A 23260-nucleotide genomic window follows, 5' to 3' on the forward strand; every position below is an offset into this window, starting at 1 on the left:
TATCAACTCTAATGACTTAACAATTTGTAAAGATTCCAAGAGACATTGGCTCTTCTTTTTCTTTTACATTGTTTACTCCCTGTAACATTTGTAGATTCTGTGTTTTTAAACTCGATGTTATCTTTCTTATTTGGACTAAAACTCTTAAGTTCCTGGAAGGCCTGTCTGGCACTTTAATCAGTTCTGCCATGGAAGGGTTACTGAAAAAAATGTCTATTATCTCCTTCAGAAATCTTTCCAGAGGGAGTGGAGAGAGGGGGAACCCTTCCCAGTGATATAAGTTCATAGTAGTCTCATTTTAATGATTTTCTTAAGTTGGCTTGAATTCTCATTAAAATTTCCTTTTACTTCTCTTTGATTTGATGAGGTTCTCTTTATTGTTTATAAGTTTCTCTTTACTTTGATAAGCTTTTCTTTATTAGGAAAATCAGAAAGATGAAAGGCCCACCAGACAATGCATTTGTAGCAGATACTGCCAAGCCTTCCTCAAAAGATTGCACCTGGATCCTCACTATACAAAGAATAGGAAAGTTGGCAGAGAACAAGAGGTAAGTGAATTACACATAAAGGCAGGATACCACCAGCAAATTAAGACATCAAAGAATAGTTTATTTAGCAGACTGAGGGAGAGGGGAAGAATTTAGAACCAAAGACAGAGAACATTACAAAATAAAAAATAGATGATTTTGATTATATACAATTAAAATTTTTTGACAGATAAAGCCAATGCAATGAAAATTAGAAGGAAAGCAGAAAACTTGAGGGAATTTTATTTTGCAATAAATCTCTCAGATAAAGGTCTCATTTTTTAGATAAGTAGAGATTGAGTCAAATTTTTCAAAATATACATGTCATCTTCAATTATAAACAGTAAAAGTATATGAACAGGCAATTTTCAGACAACGAAATCAAAGTTACTTATCGTCATGAAAACTATGTCAAATCACTAATGATCAAAGAAATGCAGATTAAAACAACTCTGAGATACTACTTTCACACCTCTGAGAGTGGCTAAAATGTCCAAAAAAAAGTTAGATATTGGAGGGGAAGTGGAAAAAGTGGGATACTACTCTATTGTTGTAAACTGAATCAACCATTCAGAGTGTAATGTGGAGCCAGACCTAAAGAATTATCAAACTGTGTCCTCTTTCACCCAGCACTATTAAGTATAATTTTCCAAAGAAATCAAAAAAAAAAAAAAAAGAAAGAAAGAAAGAAAAGGTTCTCTTTGTACAACTATATTTATACTAAGCCTTTTGGTGGCTAAGAATGAGAAATCAAAGGGATACCTTTCAATTGGAGAATGGCCAAAGAAGCTGTGATGCATATTTGTAATGAATATTATGGTATTGTGCCCCAAGAAATGTGAAGTGGGTTAATTTCCGGAAAATATGGAAAGACATGAATTGATACATAATAAAGTGAACAAAACCAGAAAGATGTAGTACAAAATAAAATAATATTGTTGGATGAAAAACTGTGAATGATAATTATATATATATACTCCAACAAATCAAAACCATGATGAACACTATCTGCCTGCAGAGAAAGAACTGATCTTGATTGAATACTGACTGAAGCATATTATTTTTCATTTTTTTTTGTTCTTTCAGTTTTTCTTTTATTTGAGCCTTCTTGTCTGAAAATGACTAATATGGAAATGTTTTACATTATTGCACAAATATAATTTGTTTGCTTACTGATTGCAATCTTGACCGAAGGGAAGGGGAAGAAATGAGGAAATGATAGGATTTAGAACTCAAAACATTAAAGAAAAAATCTTTTTAAAAAATGTTTCTTCCCCACAGCAGAGAAATTTCCAAGAGGAGATCACATTTATTAGAGTTGCAACAGCGGCAAATTTCTTCAATGCCAGGTAAATTAATGTACTGTTAGTAGGGTTTCAGAATGGTAGACTCACATTACAAATCACCAAGGTGGTATCTTAGTGAAATTATAGAAATAAGTGTACTCCTCATCTGTTTTTGTCCTCATTTTATTGGGAAATAACAAATGGAATATAGTGTACAAACAGGTCAAAGGAAGAGAAAATATTTATGTTCAAAGAACAATTTTCAAAGTATTCTTGTGGAGATGCCTGTAATGCCTGACAAGTTGAGACTGGCTGACGAAATTCTAAATTACCAATCAAAAAGAATAAAACCAAGAATTAATATTGGTTGTTATAAGAAAATGGAAACTTTTGGACAGCTCTCTGAATTAATGTGAGCACAAAAATTAAAACCAAAATAAAAGCACATACATTCATTTAGTAACCACCAATAAGGGAAAGTAAACATTTTGAATGACAGGAGAAATATACAAATAGAGATGAATGGAAATACGTTAAAGGGGACACACAAAAGAAAAACTGATAAAAAAAAAAAAAGCTGTCAATATTATATTCATTTCAATGAATATAATGCAGAGTATCTTAAAACACATTATTGATTTTGTTTTCCAGAGAAGTTCTATATAAAATTAAAGAGGAAAATAATAGACTTGGAAAAAAAATAAATCATGGGATAAAATTAAAGGCACAGATCCCAAGGTGGCAGAATTGAATTCAAGGATACATTTATAATTTGCAACCCACAAAGTTTTATTCAAAACCTATTGGTGTGCTCTCCTTGGAAGACCATTTCACTTAGGGAGAAAGGAGATGATAAAGTCATAAAACTAAGTGGACTAAAGGCACTTTTAATGGGAATTCTAAAACACAAAAACCTTTTATGATGAAAGGCAATGCTGTTCCCTCTTTTAAATTAGGGGAAAAGTTTTAAAATCATTTTAAAGTTATTCTTTTTAGTGGAAATAATACTATACACAGTCACTGTTCCCCAAAATATTATTACTTAAACTAATCTTTACTAGTTTCAACAATATGAAAAAAAAAAAAAAAACTAGTGATGAATTTCATTAGAGGGGAAATTTATTGAAATAATATATATTTATAACTTGGCCATTCTCAAATTTATTTCCACACCCTCACCACTGAGCCAACTCCCTTTAATTCAAAGATACATTAAATAGACAAACATAGACTTGGCCTTGATACATATATTGCATATATTCTTTAAAGAAACAACAGCGTGGCCAAACCTACCAATGTAACTGAAACTGAAAAGATTACAATGTTAAGTTTCTGTATACCATAGCCCTCTCTTCAAATTAGAGATTCATACTTGCTTCATTTACTTTTTCTTAGATCTAAGCTAAGATTTTTCAAAACAGGTAATGAGAGGATGACAATCTTGCAGTGTTGTTTTCATTTCCATTCATTTTTTGGTATAGCAAATATTCTCTTTATTCCTCTCTGCATCTGTTCAACAATGTTTATTTAGGTTGCTCTGAAAACTATGATTATGTTATTTCTGATAGTACTAAAATATACTTTCCAAAGTTACCTGTGGTTACTGCTGATCTCTAAAAGCTTTTGTTCTCAGTAATTTTTTTTAAAATATAATACAGAAGAGAAATAAATGTAATGGAGAAAAGAAAAGGAAAAAAAGGCATTATTATTTGCACAAGACTATAAGAAAGGATTCAACATATGTAAAAACAATGAATTTCCTTTTCAAGAAAATAAATATAATACAATACCATTTATTCTAACCTTTTTTTTTCTATTTTATCTTTGCTTCCTTTATATCTTGTTGGGCATCAGTTATAATATATAACTCTGAGAATCAGTTCAAGATAGCTCTCTTTGTACAAAGTATACTATCAGCCCAAAAAATGGAACAAGGGCTTACTATGGAATCCTGTCAGTATACCTGCCTGGGGCCCACCTAGACATGTAGTTGCTACCAGGGATAGGACCTTTTACTTGGATCTGTCCCTCCCAGTATATCCATTTATATTCATAAACATATACATAGGCACATATACACATGGATACTTTTAATCACACACAAATATACAAATATTCATTCAGGTTTGTCCTCTGTTTCTCTGAAGGTGGATGACACTTATTTTTGTAAATTCATCAACTTAATCGTATTCTACTTCACAATGATATTTGGATCATAAACTACTTAATTGTTTAGGTTAATATAAAATAATAATGTGGCTGGCAACATAATGTAGTTCCTCTTTTTCTTTTTTGAACCAATCTATTTTAACTTTCACTTTCTCTTAAATCAGTGATTACTATTCTTGATTGTTTTTCTAAGAAATTCTATTCCTGATCTTTGTGTTTGTGGCTATCTCTAATTTCCCATGCCTGTGGCCGCTCCTACATTTTTTGTTAATTTAGCTTGCTATTACTTGACATCCTTCACCAAGTCCACTCCCATCCAAAGGATGCCTCCTTTGTCTGTCATCATCCTTTATCTTCATCTTTATCCCATTAACATTAATGTACACATCTTATCCCATTTCTCTTACACACCTTCCATATACCACCTTTTCCTATTTCCTCTTCCTGGTTTCATAAATTCTGAAGATTTTTTTTACCCTTCTACATGTATTTGTATTGTTTTCTCTTAACTCATTCCCATTGTGAATAGAATTTCTGATTTGCCAGTCCTTCTCTCCCATAGCTAATTCCATTATATCAGGTCTTGCTCTTGCATCACATTATACCATATTATATCATCACATCATATCAAATTATATCATAAGAGATATAATTATTGTTTTAACCTTTTCCTACATGATTTTGCTTTTTAAAGTCACATCATACTCACTCATCATACATCAAGCTCCCCTTGAACTACTCAATAATAACAATCTGAGATGTGGTTTAAATTTCTGTGTATAAAATTTTAGAAATTGTCCTAATTAAGTTATTTCAATTATTTTATATTTACTTTATATTTCATGAATGTCAAAATTTTTATTAAATTCACACTTCTCTTTTTCCAAAAGAAGACTGAATGTGTGACAGTCTGTTGAATGCTTTTATTTTTTCTTCTATCAAGTTATCATGAATTTTGCTGGACACAATATTTTTGCATCAACCTTAATTATTTTGATTCTTTGATAAATAGCATTCCAAGACCTTTGATCTTTTATTGTAGTTGCTGATAGGTTCTGGGTGATTTTAATTGGGGTTTCTGCATATTTGAATTTTCTTGCAGCAGTTTTGTTATTTTTTATATAATTTTCTAATAGATCTGTGTGTTTTGAAATGTAGCAATGATGTTCCTGAAGTTTTTTTTTTCTTCATGTGATTTCGTTCAGTAGATGATTAATGGACTTTTTTTTCCCCAATTTCTATTATCCTCTCATGTTCTAACACTTCAGGATAATTTTCTTTGTTTCCTGTAGTATTGTATGAAGATTTCTTTTTAATATACCACCTTTCAGGCAGTTCAATTATTCTTATCTTTCTTCATTTGTTCTCCATATGTGTTGTTTTTCTTATGAGATGTCTCACATTTTCATTCTTTATATTTTGTTTTCTTTTTCCTTGGTCTCATTACTTTCATGGCTTCTTCTTGCTCAGTTCTATTTTTTCAAAGAGTTATTAAGAGTGTGGGTCTCCTTTTCTATTTGTTTGAATTTTGAATTTTGTTTCATAATCTTGTTTTTCTTGGATTCTTCTTTTTTATATTTTATGCATATATTTTAGTTTATCCTCAATTCCTCTCATTTGCTTTTTAAAGTATTCTTTGGGATCTTATATGAATTCCTCATGGGGATGTGAGCATTTGACATTACTTGGGGAAGTAGAGCTTTTTATTATTATTATTATTTTTATTATTAAACTTCAACAACCTGTACTGAAGATAAACTTGGGTCTTTCCTATTTAGATATCCCTTTCTATGACTGGGTTCTTTCTCCTTTGTTTGTTTTGATCTTTTGAAATAAGAGCATTTCTTATCCTTTTTTTAGGAGGGGAGGATATCTTCCTGTCTCAGGTCTTCCCTTCTGTTCTCACCTCTAGCCTGAAACACTAAACTAACCTCTCCACCCACCTGAAAATGCCTGCAGTCATATCTCAGTGCTTCTGCATTCATCTAGCAGGTCCTAATTCTTTATCTCCCAGGGTGAAGTCTATGTAGGACAAGTGTGCCTCCTGTTCCTTATCAGGAGAGATTGTCTCAAACTTTTCCACACAGTCTAGGAAGTGAAGGTTCTTGTAGTTGGAGCTGAGGCTATATCCCTACCTAACTTACCCCAAGGCTGGCTCCCCAATTATTGTTTAAGTGGAACTATCCTTGAAAGTATTTACAATTCAAAGAAGGGAAATCTTCTTCCTAGTGTCTTCAGATCTTTTCCTAATGTCCCAGGAGGACCACTGTTCATCCCCAGCCCATTTGTGTTTCCGTTTTTCACTGGTGTCACCTTAGAAGTGCAGATTTTTGTCCCTTTTTTTGTGGGGAGAACTGGGAGAGCTTAGAATTTTCTAAGCTACTCCACAATCTTCCCAGAATGCTCTTCCTTCAGTTCCTATTGTTCTTGATTTCTCTATGACTTTTGACACCGTGGATCATACTAATCTCTTGGACAGACTTCCTCTCTTGAAGTTTTGGTGATCCGACTTCCACCTAGGACTTCTCCTATTTGTTTTGTTAGTCTTTTTGAGTCTGCTTTAGAAGGAAATATATACATACCATGCCCTACTCAGCAGGAATGGCTGTGCTCCCCAAGGCTTTGTCCTCTTCTAATTTCTCTTCTTCCTCCATAGAATCTTGCATTGTAATCTTGTAATCATCTCAGCTCTCATGAGTTTAATGAATCCTCACTCCATGCAAACAATCTCTTCAAATATTCTCATTTCTACCAATACAACTTTTCTGTTATATCACTCTATTCCCTCTCCACTTAGTTATCATATTGGTTCAGTTCTTCCTCATCTCAACCCTAGTTGATTGCAAAGGTCTCTACCTTCCTAAAATCTTTCTCCACTCCACTCAATTCTACCCTCACCTGCCATAATGATCATTTGAAAAAAACAGATCTGACCATAGTTTGGCCCTATTCTTTCAAATCTGGAATCTCCTCCATAAAGTATATAATGCTAACTTTGAAGTCCCTCACCACCTTAGCCCTTTCTCAGTTTCCTACATGTCTACTGCCTTTTCTTCGACATGATGTCTACTGCCTTCCAAATCCAGAGACCTAAGGACTTCTTGCTCTTCTCAAATGCTACCATGTCAACTCCATGCATTGTCAATCCTTTGTTCTCTCTGACTGTAATGTCTTCTCTCTCCATTCTCCTCCATCATATTTTCACATTCTAAGAGACTTAAATTCTATCTTCTGAAAAGGTCTGAAAAAGTACCAAAGGTACTTTGGTAGTGAGTCTTCCTTATCCATACTCAATGCGTGACTAATATTTTTCCTCTGAGATTGTTTTGCACTTATGTTCTATATATCTTCTGCATATAGTTCTTGAGTTGTTGTTTTCTAATTCAATGGGGACTCTTTGAAGAGTAATCGACTATATTTTCTCAGTTCATTCTATGTTCAAAGTTAAGCAAAGTTGCTGAGACAAAATTAATTCTTTTTGACTATCTCAATATAATATCACTATATCAGTCTCCCAGGATTTGTTCAGTCAAGCTCTTATCTAAATGCATCCACTTTCTTACCTAAAGTTTTCTTTTACAACTCTTCTTGTGCAATTTTTCTCTTGCTCTTGATATATCTGTACCCTAAGTACGCAATAGTGGGCTCAATAATTCAAATGGCATGATCATTTTCATAATCTTTTTTCCCCATAATTATAGAAGGTTTTTTTTTAAAATAAGTATTAGATCTTTTTAAAACTCCTCCAATAATATGTAAACAATCTATTTTCATGGAATAACTATATTTATCCATATGGTCTGAATGAAATGAAAACCATTTGGTTTAATTGCCATTTCCCTTCTTATTCATGATATAGTGTCCTTTTTTCCTTTAATGGTATTTAAATCTTTTTTGGAAAGTCATTTGATTATAATGTAATTGAATAATTCACTATGGGTGGGCAAAAGGATGATAGGGAAGAACTAAATCTTTTTAGTTTATATTCATTCTTTAAAAATCCTGATTAATTGTGTTTGTAATTGAGAGCATGATCATAAAAATGTGTTCCTAATGTTTTTCCTCTTCTAAGCTGCATTGATTTGCTTCTTGTAAAAGTTTGCTGGTATGCAGTGTAATTTAAATGATTTTTTTTTTCTTTAAGTATGGCCTTTACAGTTTTTGAGAGTATATCCCATCCCTATCCCCCAAAATCATATCACAGAAAAGAACTCCTATTTTAAATGAGAACTTATTAGTCTTTTCTTAGACTAAATCTAGTTGTATGTCCAGAATTTATCCTGGTTAATTGTGTAATGAGGCTCTTCTAAACTTACTTTGTGCCTGTTTTGCAATTTTTCTAGGGCATAGAATTCTTTTCCCCCTTTTCCTGTATTTCAGATTACTTGCATAATAGATTTTTGGGCTTACTTGCTTCTAAGCTCTTAGTTATCCAGACATTTCCATCATTTTTCTTTCTTTTCTTTGCCTTTTATAACTGTTACCAAAGAATTTTGATTGAGACTGTTTTGTTGTCGTCGTTGTCGTTGTTTTTGGGTGTACTTTACCATTTAGTAATGGAGGAATCTTTTGAAAACTTGTAATTATTTTTTTAATAAATTTTTATAGCTCAAATTATAATAATGTTTTAATTTTCAAGTCTTAGGCATTTTTTTCAGTCTTTCTAGTCCCCGGACATTCTATTCCTTTTTATGAAGTAGACTTTTCCTTCTGTATACCAATTTTCTTCACCCTCTTTCTTCCTGATACTACTTTCTCCTGGTACCTCTTTTGCTGAGTAATGTAGACCATTCCCATTTCTTTCTGGTGGATCAACTTCCATTTCTTCCTGAATAAGACTGAGTGACTAATAGCAATTCATCACCTATAAAAACTATATTCTTTTTCCTCTCAATATCATCAGGTCCCTTTGTAATGCGGGAGAAACTGAGTAAGACAGAGATTAGAGACCTAGTTTATGAAATAGTTTATGAAATGGAGAGAGATACTGGGACCAGTGGATCCATGTTTGGTCTCAGGACTGGACGAGACTATCATCTCAAAGAGTCCAGCACTTAAGTATCAGAGAGCAAGCTACAAGAACAATTACATAATGGGGGAGGGACCTGGATGGGGGTAACCTAATGGGGGGGGAGGCCCCTAGGATGACACAATGGAGGGTATATTCTAATGACATCTAAAATGCATAAACTTTATCCTGTCAAATCTTAAGAAGGAATGCCTATAACCTAAACCATTTAAGAGGGAATGATTATAGCCTGGCGTTTTGGGGCAGAGCAACTGAGGTAGACCTTTATCTCATCAAACATTAAGAGGGAAAGGTTATAACCTGAGGCAGAATAACTAAATAGGACAAAAGGGAATGGGGAAACTAGGTCAGGACATCAAAAGGGAACTTTGGCACAATACCTTTGGGTGTATAAATAGCTCACTGCAGAAGACCTTTAAATCTATTCATCCAAGTAATCAACATGCATTTCATTCTCAACAAATCCAAATGATCTCCCTTTAAAATCTCTCTCTCCACTCATTCTATTCCTTTCGTTAAGGACACTGCCTTCAGGTCAGGCACCCAGCCCTTGAGTTCAGAGTCATTTTTGACTCCCCTTTCATCTCTCATTTGTATATGTCATTATATTGTTATTCATGAAGCATCTTAGGCATTTACTCCTTTCTCTTTGCTCATATGAACATTACTTATTCTGGTTTAAGTTGTCTCTAGGTAGGAGTATTTAAATAATAATTTTCTAAATAGCGTTGTTATTGATCACTTTTCTTTAAAAGATTGTCAATATTTCTCCGTGTTTTTTCTCACTTGCATTATAAATACTTTACAACACTAAAAACAAAAGAAAAGGCAAAAAGGGAAAAACATTAGCTACCACAAAGCATTGAAATTATACGCAATATTAAACTCTCTCTTACCTTCAATTCTGTAAGGAGATGAGGGGAGAGAATCTCTTCTTAAACCTTCTATGAAAGCTCTGGCTTGCTGTTGCAAGTCTGTAAAGATAAAAATGGGCCTTCATTGAGATGCAGATTAAAGAAAGATTCCTTCAGATATGTCATTAGAATTTCTTTTCTGAGTTTGTCAGTCTGGACTCTTGGGAATTTACTCCTGTTTATTAAGTTTCTTAGAAGGTTTTTCCCTCCATAAAATTAGTAGCCTGAATGCTTTTGATCTTATGGATCTTTCTTACTTACAATTTTTGTAAGTTGGTTCAAAATCCTTATTATACTTCCACATGTCTGTCTTGGAAGCGGTTTGTGCAGGAAATGACTTATCTCTTTCAGAAATCTTTTTCTGACTAGGGGAATAATTCATCAGAGCATTCATTCAGAGTGTTCTCAGTTTATTGATTTCACAAATTTTGACTTGATTTTTATTAGAAATTTATTTTACTTGTCTCTTCTAAAAAAAGGTTTCTTGTCCTGAGGAAAACACAGGAGAAGCTTTGGAAATAAAAACTTCCACTAAGGAGAAGAAAAATAAAGAACATTTATTTGTTAATCATCTGGAAAATTTAAATGCTGATGTTTCATAAATGGGTATCTCTCTGGACAGCCAGGAACACTCATGAACCCCCAAGGAGTTCAAGAATGTTAGAATCCTTTTGGAAATTGTAATAGCTTCCTAATCAAATTACAAAAGTTACAGAAATTCATACTGCCATCATTTTAAGGAGAATAAACTAAATGGAATATAGACTACAAACATGAAAAAAAGGGAGGCTACTTTTAAATAGCCTTTTTTGTAATCTTGTGTCACTCCAAAAGCTTAGAGATGCCTGAACAATCGGGCATGTTGAGACTGGCTGAAGAAATTCTATATGTGACAGAAACAGTAATATTATCATGAAACAAACTCAATGAATTTAAGGAAAATTCTAGAGACATTTTTGTGAATGAATATGACCACTTCCCCATTAGAACCATAATAAAACATAAACAATAATTTAGTAACCACTCACACCAAAAAACTATAAAGACACACAAGAGAAAAATAAAAAGTTGTCAATAATAGATTTCAAAGCATGGAATTCAGTATACTTGATTTACTCAACACTTAACAGTGAAAGAAGTGGAGATACAAACACAAGTCACTTAATAGTCAAACGAGTACTCTTCTTAGTTAAAAAACCTACTCTGGTGTTTTTATTTTACAGACAAAATATGAAGACAAAAAATGAGGACAGAAACATCATGGTAAGGCAGTCCAATTCCTGGGGATTTTTCTCATTTGTATTCTTTAAGGATTTGTTTAGAGTTGGCTTCTATGTATTCTCCTGAACACTCCTAGGATACAGTGAAGAGGATGCAGAAGAAGCCTCAAAACAATGTTTGTAACCATGGAGCTTGCTAGGAGTTGTGTGAGACTCTCATAACTTAAATTAAAACTGCCACAAACACAATTATTCTTATTCTTAGGAATTTGGAATTAGGGAAGAAGTCCTTTTTCAGTACTCTAATGTGATATTAGTTTTTGCAAGTGGAACTAGGAATATATATTCACTGGCTCCAACAGGATTATTCTTTAAAATCACTCTTCTCACCCTAAGCAATTTGAAACACAAGTAAACAAGGTCAATCAGAGTATTGTTTCCCCTGAAATTCTCTTGACACCTTCTTTCTTGCTGATCTTTTCAGCTGCCAAGGAATGAAAATCTGTATAGAAAATGCCCAAACCTGTAGAACCAAGTATAACGTTTCCAGACTAATGAATTAATATATCCTCATGGATCTCATCCTCTACACATCAAAATTACCTTCTCCAAATCCTGGCATTCAGATTTATATATAACTCTTAGTGCTCTCCCCCTTACACCTATATAGTAACATACCAATTACCAAATCTTGTCACTTCCACCTCTTCCATATCTCTGTATTTATTCCTTTCTTTATTCACAGCAATATTACACATTCTGCTTTGTGCTCTTATCACTACTTTTTTGCACTTTTTTTCCCCAATAGAGAAAGACAAACTTGACTGAGAGCTTTTGATTTTAAAAATGATAATTTCTTCTGTTTTTCTCCTCCTTCACAGTGATCCCCACACTCTTTATAAGAAATAACATTTTAAAGGAATAAAAGAGATAGAAGGGAGGGGAAATAATCAACCAAAATACTCTCAATGCATGGGGAAAAAATTTTTTTAAAAAGTGAGGGAAGAAAGTTTCTATTGGCATCTCCTCTTTTGGTCATGCTTGCTCTCTTGAAAGTTTGCAAAATTATCTACACTGAGATGTAGAGATTAAAGACAAATTTGCACAGATATGGCAATAGGATTTCCCTTAAAGGCTTGTTAATTTTGGCTGTTGGACATTAGCTCTTCTATTCTTTTACACACTTTAATCTTTGTAGCATTTGTAGCCTCAATGTTTTTGAATTTCTTATCTTTCTTATTTGGACTATACCCTTAAGAAGTTCTTGTAATGCCTGTCTGGCACTTTAATTGGTTCTGCCATGGAAGGTTACTGAAAAAAATATCTATTAGCTTCTTCAGAAATCTTTCCAGAGGGAGGGAAGAGAGAGGAAACCCTTCCCAGTGATATAAGTTCATAGTAGTCTCATTTTAATGATTTCTTAAGTTGGCTTGAATTCTCATTAAAATTTCCTTTTACTTCTCTTTGTTTTGATAAAGTTCTCTTTATTGTTTATAAGGTTCTCTTTACTTTGATAAGCTTTTGTTTATTAGGAGGAGAAAGAGTCCAGGCCTGCCAGGCCTTCCTTCACATTCAGGAAGGCCTGGCAGGCCGTTTTTTTTTTTTTTTTTTTTTAAACAACTTTTTATTAATAGAACTCATGCCAGGATATTTTTTTACAACATTATCCCTTGCATTCACTTCTGTTCTGATTTTTCCCCTCCCTACCTCCACCCCCTCCCCCAGATGGCAAGCAATCTTTTACATGTTGAATAGGTTACAGTATATCCTGGATACAATATACGTGTGCAGAACCGAACAGTTTTCTTGTTGCACAGGGAGAATTGAATTCAGAAGGTATAAATAATCCGGGAAGAAAAACAAAAATGCAAGCAGTTTATATTCATCTCCCAGTGTTCTTTCTTTGGGTGTAGCTGCTTCTGCCCATCTTTGATCAATTGAAACTGAATTAGCTTTCTTTATCGAAGAGATCCACTTCCATCAGAATACATCCTCAAACAGTATCATTGTTGAGGTATATAATGATCTCCTGGTTCTGCTCATTTCACTTAGCATCAGTTCATGTAAGTCTCGCCTGGCAGGCCTTCTTAAAGATGTTTCACCATCATCTTCAATATAAATGAAGCCAAGTGCTTCCTCAGGACGAGGTAAGTGAATTACATATAAAGAGCCATACCGCCTGCAAATTAAGACATCAAAGAATAGTTTATTGATCAGACTGATGGCTAGGGGAAGAATTTAGAACCAAAGACAGAGAGCATTACAAAATAAAAATTTGTCAAGCTATCTATGTCATCTTCAATTGGTAAATGTTCAAAATATCTGATCAGACAATTTTCAGACAAAGAAATCAAAATTATTATCATACAAAAATATTAATCACTAATGATCAGAGAAAGGCACTTTCAAACAACTCTGAGGTATCACCTCACACTTCTGAGAGTGGCTAATATGAGCAAAAATAGTTGGATGTTGGAGGGGATGTGGGAAAAGTGGGACACTGCAAGTACTGTTATGGGGTTGTAAATTGAATCAACCTTTCTGAAGAGCAATTTGGAACAATAACCAAAGGGATATCAAACCTGAATCCTCTTTGACCCAGCAATAACATTATTAGATTTAGAAAAGAATCTCTCTGTACAAAAATATTTATAGCAACTCTTTTGGTAGCTAAGAATTAGAAATCAAATGGAATGTCCAACAATGGAGAATGGCCAAAGAAGCTGTGGCATATGTTTATAATGAAATATTATTGTATTATGCCCTAAGGAATGAGAAGCAGGTTAATTTCAGGAAAACGTGGTAAGGTCTGAATAGTGAACAGGACCAGGAAGTAGTAGTACATTGAAACAAGAATATTGTTGGATAAAAAACTTTGAATAACAAATTGAATAACAATTTTTTAAAAAATATTTTCAAACAAATCCAATAAACCAAAATAATCCCAAAGGACAAATGATGAAAATATCTACCTGCAGAGAAAGAACTGATCTTGATTGAATATAGACTGAAGCATGGTCTTTTTCAGTTTTTCTTTCTTTCATTTTTTTTTCTTTTATTTTAGTCTTATCTAAAATGACTAAAATGGAAATAGTTTACATTATTGCGCAAGTGTAATTTGAATCTGATCGCTTACTATTTCAGGAAAAAGGGGAAGGAAAGAAATGACGAAGTGATAGGATTTCAAACTCAACACTTTAACTAAAATTCATTTTTAAAATAATATATTTTGCTTTATCTAACAATGTTTCTTTCCCACAGTTAAACAATGTAGAAGAGGGAAAAAGATACATCCGATATGCCATAAGGACAAAGCTGTTTAGCTCAAGGTAAACTAATGTAGTATTGGTGGGGTTTTGGAACGGTAGATTATCATTACACATCACTAAAGCAGTATCCTTGTGAAATTACAGAAATCAATGTGTCCCTCATCTGTTTCTATCTTCACCTTATTGGAATAAAACAAATGGAGTGTAGTGTGCAAACAAGTCAAAAGAAGAGATTATGTTTATGTTCAAAGAACATTTCTCAAAGCGTTCTTGTGGACATGCATGAAATGCCTGATAAGTGGAGACTGACTAAATAAATTCTAGATTCTCAATCAAAAAGAACCAAACTAGGAATTAAAATGGCTTGATATAAGAAAATGGAAAGTTCTGGATACCTCTCTGAATTAATGTGAGCACAAAAATTAAAACCAAATCAAAAGCACATATATTCATTTAGTAACTACCAACAAGTGAAGCTGTAGCTATATATATATATATTGAATGACCAGACAAATAATTTACTGTAATGCTGGAGAAACTGAGCAAGATAGATATTAGAGAGTATTTAATAATTTATTTAATGGAAAGATATACTGGAATCCTATGGATCCATGGTTTGGTTCCAGGGCTGAATGAGACTATCATCTCCAAGAATCCAGCAAATAATGTGAGTTCTCAAAGACATATATACATGTGGCTCAAATGCAGGGGGTAGACTGAGGCAGGGGCTTAGTCAGGGTGCTGAGAGTGGGAAGGGAAGTCAGGGTGGGGCAAGCCACTAGAGATGAGATGACATAATCAGGGGGAGGGGGGAGGCACCCCAGACATGGGGAGAGACATTTGATAAGATGGTATCAGGCATTCCTGTAGCTTGGGATGGGGAGAGCATTCTGATATTCTAAAACATAAGATCTTTTATCCTTATCAAATATTCTGATAAAGAGGGAGGGGAGGTTTTGCAGGACTGAGCTTTGATCCAAAGAAACTGAGTCAGGACTTGGTCAGGATAATTAGGGAGACTGAGAACTGTGGCATAATATTACAAATAGTGATTAATGGCAAAATCGTTAAAGGAGAGACCCAAGAGAATAACTGATAAAAATCTGTCAGTATTATATTCATTTAAATGAATATAATACAAAATACCATAAAATACATTATTATTCTTGTTTTCCAGAGATATTCTGGGGGCAATAGAAAAAGAGAGAAAAACATTAAAGGACCAAAAAGGTAGGAGAGTTCAGTTCAAGGATACATTTATAATTTGGGTTCCACCAAGTTTTATTAGAGTCTAATTGTAAGCCCTCTCCTGAAAACTGTTTCATATATTGAGAAAGGAGATGATAAAATCATTAAAATCAAGGCCTCATACATGAGACTTTAAGGCACTTTTGGGGGGGATTCTAAAACATCAAAATCTTTTACGATGAAAGACCATGCCATTTCTCTCTGTTAAGAATTCTGAATTGGGGGGGGGGGGTGATTTTAACTGTTTTAAAGTTTTTCTTTAATAGTGGAAATAATATTATACATAGTCACTGTTCCCAAAAGGATTATCACTTAAACAAATCACCTTTACTAGCTTCAAAAATATGAAAGAAAATTTAGTGAAATTCATCACTGGAACTTTAAACATGGCCATCCTCAAATTTATTCCACACTCTCAACACTGAGCCAGCTCCCTGAAATTCAGTCAACCATGCATAGACACATAGATATACATAGGTACACATACTTACACATATATGCTTTATAAAAAATAAGTTCAGTAAATATTATCAAACTGAAAAGTGTATACAATGTTAAGTTTTCCACAGCCTCTCTGCCAGTGAGAGATTTATATGAACTTTATTTTTTCCCCCCTTAGGTTAGGGCTAGGAATTTTTTTTTTTTTTTTTTGGCTGAGGCAATCTGGCTTCAATGACTTGCCCAGGGTCACACAGCTAAGAAGTATTAAGTGTCTGAGGCTAGATTTGAACTCAGGTCCTCCTGACTCCAGGACTGGTGCTCTATTCACTGAGCTAGGTTTTTTCAAAATGGGTAATGAGACAATGGCAATCTTTTAGTGTTAATTTCATTTCCATCAATTTTTGTAATAGCAGATATTCTCCTTCTTTCTGCATGTGTCCATCAGTGTTTACTTGGGCTGCTTTGAAATCTATGATTTTGTCAATTCTGATAGTACTAAAATATATTTTCCATAGTTAACCATGATGACTTCTGATCCAAATTGAAAGGCTTCTGTTTTCAGTCCTTTTTTTTCTTTCTTTTAAAATATATTTATTTAAAGCATAATACCATACACAAAAAAAGTAATGGAAATGGAAAAAGGAATAAAAGCATTGTCATTTGTATAAGACTATAAAAAAGGATTCAAAATTTGTAACAATTTTCTTTTCAAGAAAATGTATATAAAAATAGAACAGAGTTTATTCAGAACTGTCCCATCTTTTCTTTGCTTCCTTGTAGCTTTTCTTTTGTTCTTTGCTGTGCACTTTTTACTTTCTTCTTTTCCTCCTTTTCTTCCCCTCAACCAAATCTCCCTCAAGGCGACTGCAGTTTAACATGTATATCTTTATGTAAGCATAAATACAAACATGCCTGTATTCACTCATATACACACTTACACATATATACAAATCACAAGGATACAATAACTCTTGAATGTGGGGAGTCATCCTGAAAGAGTTCACAAGCTCAAGGGACAAAAAGCTTTATGTAGCTCTAAGGCAGGCAAACTTGGTTAGCAGAAGTAGTTATCTAGAAAGGGAGAGACAGGAACTTTTAAAGGAAAGAACTCAAAGGAAGGCATGTTCAATATTGTAGTTAGATAAGCAGTGTTTATACAAAATAACATTGAGAGTTTGCATCCCTACTGCGGTCTTCTGATCATTGATTATAATAATTGGGGGCCCACATGGGAACTATGGAACCCTGTCAGTATCCCTGCCTGCAACCCACTTAGACACTGGTTGCTACCAGGGATATGAATTTTCACTGTAGTCTGTTCATCCCAGGACACACACACACACACACACACACACACACACACACATATATACACTTACATATACTTATGTATATATAGACATTTATCTACATGGATACCTGTAATCACAAACAAATACACAGATATCCATTGACATTTGTCCTCTGTTTCTCTGAATGTGGATGTCATCATTCTCCTTAGGTTCAAGGTTTTCTGTATTTTTCTAAATGCACCAATTTATCATATTTGATTTCAAAATGATATTCTGACCTGTTAGATGATTTTAGGTATACGTGGCAAAAGGAGCTGTATAGCACGAAATAACCTGAGGAAGGGGGGAACAAGGTGTGCTGAGGAGAAAAACAGGAAGGCAGTAGTGAAAGTTTGTTTACCCCAAGACTAATGATTTTCTTACTGAGTAACCTGTATCATGTCGGAGTAAAAAACAAAGAAAGCTGGGTATGAGATGATGTAATGAGATGGTATATATAAAGAAATGTAACTGTGAGAGGTGCAGACGCCATTAGAGAAGATGTAGAGTACGTAATAACAAATGCTTGCTGTACTTAGTAACATCTGGTGTCCCGAGTGCTGTTTGGCGAGGAGAGCAGCTGAAGGAAGCTGTTTCAGAGACGTCTAAGGACCAGGAGGATGGTAAGGAGTCCAATTGAGACCCTCTTGGTGAGTAGAGGGACCCTTACAAGTGGCGGCCCAAATAGGGACATTCTGCTGGACAGGGATCCCTGGGACGAAGTTCCTACAGCCATACAAAGTGAAAAATTTGCAGGAGGTCGGGCCCGACAAATTGAAAATTTTGTGGGAGGTTGGAGGATTTTAGAAAGATGGGACACCATTAGAGAAGATGTAGAGTGCTTAATAAACACTTGCTGTACTTAGTAACATCTGGTGTCCCGGATGCTCTGTGGAAAGGAGAGCAGCTGGAGGGAGCTACTTCGGAGACGTCCAAGGACCAGGAGGATGGTAAGGAGTTCAGTTGAGACCTTCTTGGTGAGGAGAGGGACCCTTACAAGTGGCGGCCCAAATAGGGACATTCTGCTGGACAGGGGTCCCTGGGACGAAGTTCCTACAGCCGTACAAATTGAAAAATTTGCAGGCGGTCGGGCCCTACAAATTGAACATTTTGTGGGAGGTTGGAGGATTTTAGAAAGATGGGACACCATTAGAGAAGATGTAGAGTGCTTAATAAACACTTGCTGTACTTAGTAACATCTGGTGTCCCGGGTGCTCTGTGGGAAGGAGAGCAGCTGGAGGGAGCTACTTCGGAGACGTCCAAGGACCAGGAGGATGGTAAGGAGTCAAGTTGAGACCTTCTTGGTGAGGAGAGGGACCCTTACAAGTGGCGGTCCAAATAGGGACATTCTGCTGGACAGGGGTCCCTGGGACGAAGTTCCTATAGCCGTATAAATTGAAAAATTTGCAGGAGGTCGGGCCCGACAAATTGAAAATTTTGTGGGAGGTTGGAGGATTTTAGAAAGATGGGACACCATTAGAGAAGATGTAGAGTGCTTAATAAACACTTGCTGTACTTAGTAACATCTGGTATCCCGAGTGCTCAGTGGGAAGGAGAGCAGGTGGAGGGAGCTACTTTGGAGACGTCCAAGGACCAGGAGGATGGTAAGGAGTCAAGTTGAGACCTTCTTGGTGAGGAGAGGGACCTTACAAGTGGCGGCCCAAATTGGGACATTCTGCTAGACAGGGGTCCCTGGGACGAAGTTCCTACAGCCGTACAAATTGAAAATTTTGCAGGAGGTCGGGCTCTACAAATTGAAAATTTTGTGGGAGGTCGGAGGATTTTTAGAAAGATGGGACACCATTAGAGAAGATGTAGAGTGCTTAATAAACACTTGCTGTACTTAGTAACATCTAGTACCACACTAACATCTGGTGTCCTGAGTGCTCTTTGGCGAGGACGGCAGCTGAGGGGAGCTACTTCGGAGACATCCAAGGACCAGGAGGATGGTAAAGCATCCAATTGAGACCCTCTTGGTGAGTAGAGGGACCCTTACAAGTGGCGGCACAAATAGGGACATTCTGCTGGACAGGGCTTCCTGGGAGGGAGTTTCCACAGCCCTATATAAAGGATAAAATTAATAGATTATTATGGAAAACAAAGAAAGGAAATTGGGCAGGTCCAGGACAGTCGAAGTGTGGGGTTCAGGAGTATGCTCTTATTGTTGTAGATGAAAACAGATGTGAGCCGTGGGTGCTGATCACAAGGATCTGCGGCATCAAAGAGATCATATGGAAAAAGAGGAGACGGCAGAAAGAGCTGCAGAGAAGAAGCTCCCAGGACCAGAGATGGAAATGGAGAGGAGAAGTGTAATCTCTATTGGGACTGTTATCTCTGATGAGCCTCAACACAGGAGCCACAGCAACAAGAAAGTCGAGTAACTTTGTGGCACCAGCACAACACCTGGCTGATCAAAAGAGACAATGGAGTTATACCTGGATCACTGGGGGTGCATATGGTAGGGCGGGGACAACAAACATCTGATTTTCATGTATATGGCCATGTGTCACAGTTAACGGGACGTTATAGTACTGATACACCCATGACCCATCTAGGCATTGGGATTCACAAACAATGGACAGGGCTTAGGGTTGAGGACACTCGGGAGTCCTGGTTTTAACCGCGCTCCATTAACGAAGCTTAGCATCCCCTCTGCTTCTGTACTGTGAGTGAGGTTTCCCTCACCTCTTGCCTGAGCGGTCCCCCGCATAATAAGAAAAGAGGTTAGATGGTTTTAGGTATGCATGGCAAAAGGTACTGTATAGCAGGAAATAACCTAGGGGGCGAACAAGGTGTGCAGAGGAGGAAAACAGGAAGGCAGTAGTGAAAGGTTGTTTACCCCCAAGATTAATGATTTTGTTATTGAGTAGCCTGTACCGTGATGGGGTAAAAGACAAAGAAGACAAAGATAGCTGGGTATGAGATGATGTAATGAGATGGTATACATGAAAGAATGTAACTGTGAGAGGTGCAGATGCCATTAGAGAAGATGTAGAGTGCTTAATATACACTTGCTGTACTTAGTAACATCTGGTGTCCCGTGTGCTCTGTGGGGAGGAGACTAGCTGGAAGGAACTGCTTCAGAGATGTCCAAGGACCAGGAGGATGGTAAGGAGTCCAATTGAGACCCTCTTGGTGAGTAGAGGGACCCTTACACTGACCTTATACTATTTAATTGTTTTGAATAGTCTAAAAGGAATATCTTTATGGCTGACATAATAATGTGGTTTCTCTATTTGTCTTTTTTTGAGCAAATCTATTTTAACTTTCACTTTGTGTTAGATCAATGATTATTACTCCTGGTTTTTTTTTTCCCCCTTGGAAAATTCTACTCCACATCCTTATATTTGTGGGTATCTCTTATTTCCTATCCCTGTGAACTTTTCTACTTTTACTGCTAGTTTAGCTTCCTAACTTCCTTCCCCAAGCTCACTGCCTTCCAAAGGATACCTCCTTTATCTTCTGTCACCATCCTTTATCTCCTTCTTTATCTCATTACTATTAAGCTACACACCATATCCCATTTCCTCTACACACCCTTCCATCTACCACCTTATCCTATTCCCTCACCCTCTTATTTCTTAAATTCTGAAAAATTTTATTGTCTCCTAGATGTACATGTATTGTTCCCTCTTGTATTCATTTCCAGTGTGAGTAGGATTTCAGAATTGCCAGCCCTCTTTCCCTATACCTAATTCCACTATGTTAGTTCTTACTCTTGCACCACATCATATTATATAATTATTGTTTTAATCTTTAACTATATGGTTTTGCTTTTTAGAGCCATATCTTATTCACCTCCACCGCATGAACTACCCAATTGATAACAACAATCTTAATCCCGAGGCAGAAATTTATGTGTATAAAATTTAGGCAGTAAGCAGATTTATCCTTATTGAAGTCCTTGAAATAATTTTTTCTATTTATCTTATATTTTGTGTATATCAAAATGTCTGTTAAGGTCAGCTTTCTCTTTTTTTCAACAGAAACCTAAATGTCTGGAAGGTTGTTGAATGCCCTTTTTTTTTTCTTTTTTCAGATTAGCATTAATTTTGCTGGCCACAATGTTTTTGCTTCAATCTTAGTGCTTTTGATTTTTTGATAAATAGTATCAAGACCTTTCATCTTTTATTGTAGTTTTTCTTACAATATGACTTATATTTTGTTCCATTTTTTTCATTCTTTATATTTTGTTCTATTACTCCTTTGTCTCTTGTGACTTTTCTGGCATCGCCTTGCCCAATTCCAGTTTTCAAAGAGGAATTTTCTTAATACTGTGCATGTCCTTTTCTAAATGTTTGAATTTTCTTTCTTAATCTTGTTTTTATTGAATTCTTTTTTTTTCCTATTATATATGTATATATTAGTTTTTCTTCAATCTCTGTCATTTTGATTTTTTGATTTTTTGAGTTCTATGAATTCTTCTTGGGTATGTGGGGATTTCACATTGCTTAAGGAAGTAGAGCCTCTTTATCCAACTTGAGCACTCTCCCCTGAAGATAAACTTGGATCTTCCCTATGCAGATAATCCTTTCTATGGTTGGGTTCTTTCTCCTTTGCTTGCTTGTTTGTTTGTTTGTTTGTTTGTTTGTTTGTTTTTCTTTTTAAATAAGAGCTTGGTAGCATAATCATCTTGGTGAGATGTCCTCTAGCCTCAGGTTGTCCTTAGTTCTCCCCTCTATCCTGAAACATCAAACTAAGATCTCTCTTCTCTTCTAAAGGCCTGCAGCCTTCTTATCCCATGCTTTTGCATTCCCCTAACTTGGTGCCAGTTCCTTTACTCTCAGGGTCATGTGTATGTACTACAACTAGGCCTAGTGTTTCTTATCTGGAGAGGTTGTCTGGATCTTTTCCACACAGTATGCAAAGTGAAAGATCTTGTGTTTAGGCCTGAGGCTTTATTCCAACCCAACTAATCTCAAGGCTATCTCTTCACTTATTGTTTTAAGTAGAATTAACCTTGAAAGTATTTACAGTTTAGAGAAGGGGAATTCTCTTCCTAGTATCTTCAGAACTTCTCCTATTGTCTCAGGATTACCATCATTCATCCCCAGCTCCTATTTGTTTTTCATTTCTTTACATAAGCCCAGAAGTGAAGATTTTTTGTCTTATTTGTAAAGAAAACCTAAAGAGCTTGGAATTTTCTGAGCTATCCACCATTTCCCAACATCCTTCTTCCCTTAGAAACTTTTTAAAAATTTCTTTATAACTTTTGACTTTTCCCAAAAGAAGAGACTTTAGATCCTAAAAAATGGAAAGTGATGGGGAGCAGTTGACTGAATATTATGCTAAGCAGGGCCTTTTGTCTTCCCTCCCTACATATTTTTCCTATATAATATTATTAATGCCTTGAGCAGATAGGGTATCCTATTGAGGTTTATCAGCAGGCAACTTCTTGCCCCATAAGCACTAGAATGGAAATTCCTAGGAAGATTGTGGGGTTTCCTTCAAAAAATCATGCAGAATTATTCTCTGATTTTCTCAGATGCCTTAAAGAAGCCTTGGCCAGATCAGTTAATGATATAGAAATTTGTAGAAATACTCCTAAAACATTTGACTCAAGAAGATTGTAATGCAGAATGTAAAAAGGCCACATCTGGTTTAAAAAATGATGCCTCTCTAGAGCACTTGTTGAGATGGTGTTCCTCTGTGTTTTACACATCTGCACTAGCTAATCAACATCAAACAGTGCGGGGATCCACAAAAAAATCAAAAAACAGATTAAAAAATGCTTCATGTGGAAAGGTAGGACACCTCAAGGCCCAATGCCACCAGAAAGATAAGAATAACAGGTCTCAAACTGTGAGTCCTAAATGTGGAAGAGGC

At 35.5% G+C, this 23260-nt stretch overlaps 1 protein-coding gene across 3 annotated transcripts in view; it reads left to right on the plus strand.

Moving 5' to 3' along the window:
* LOC127554392 (uncharacterized) overlaps positions 1-20504 on the plus strand; it is an 804883-nt gene extending 784379 nt beyond the window's left edge. For 2 of the 3 annotated variants that reach the window (XM_051985844.1, XM_051985842.1), the window contains exons 9-16: positions 14407-14474; positions 15592-15644; positions 17974-18057; positions 18301-18384; positions 18628-18711; positions 18955-19038; positions 19282-19410; positions 19605-20504. In XM_051985844.1, the coding sequence (XP_051841804.1) occupies positions 14407-14474; positions 15592-15644; positions 17974-18057; positions 18301-18384; positions 18628-18711; positions 18955-19038; positions 19282-19400 (576 nt within the window). In that variant the 3' untranslated portion in view covers positions 19401-19410; positions 19605-20504. Of the gene's footprint in view, positions 1-422; positions 549-1808; positions 1877-11148; positions 11189-14406; positions 14475-15591; positions 15645-17973; positions 18058-18300; positions 18385-18627; positions 18712-18954; positions 19039-19281; positions 19411-19604 lie in introns of all 3 variants that reach the window. The other variant, XM_051985843.1, reaches the window with a different exon arrangement.
* The last annotated feature ends 2756 nt before the right edge of the window (positions 20505-23260 follow it).

The sequence above is a fragment of the Antechinus flavipes genome, chromosome 3, assembly GCF_016432865.1.
Source record: "Antechinus flavipes isolate AdamAnt ecotype Samford, QLD, Australia chromosome 3, AdamAnt_v2, whole genome shotgun sequence".
In the NCBI taxonomy this organism is placed as follows: domain Eukaryota; kingdom Metazoa; phylum Chordata; class Mammalia; order Dasyuromorphia; family Dasyuridae; genus Antechinus; species Antechinus flavipes.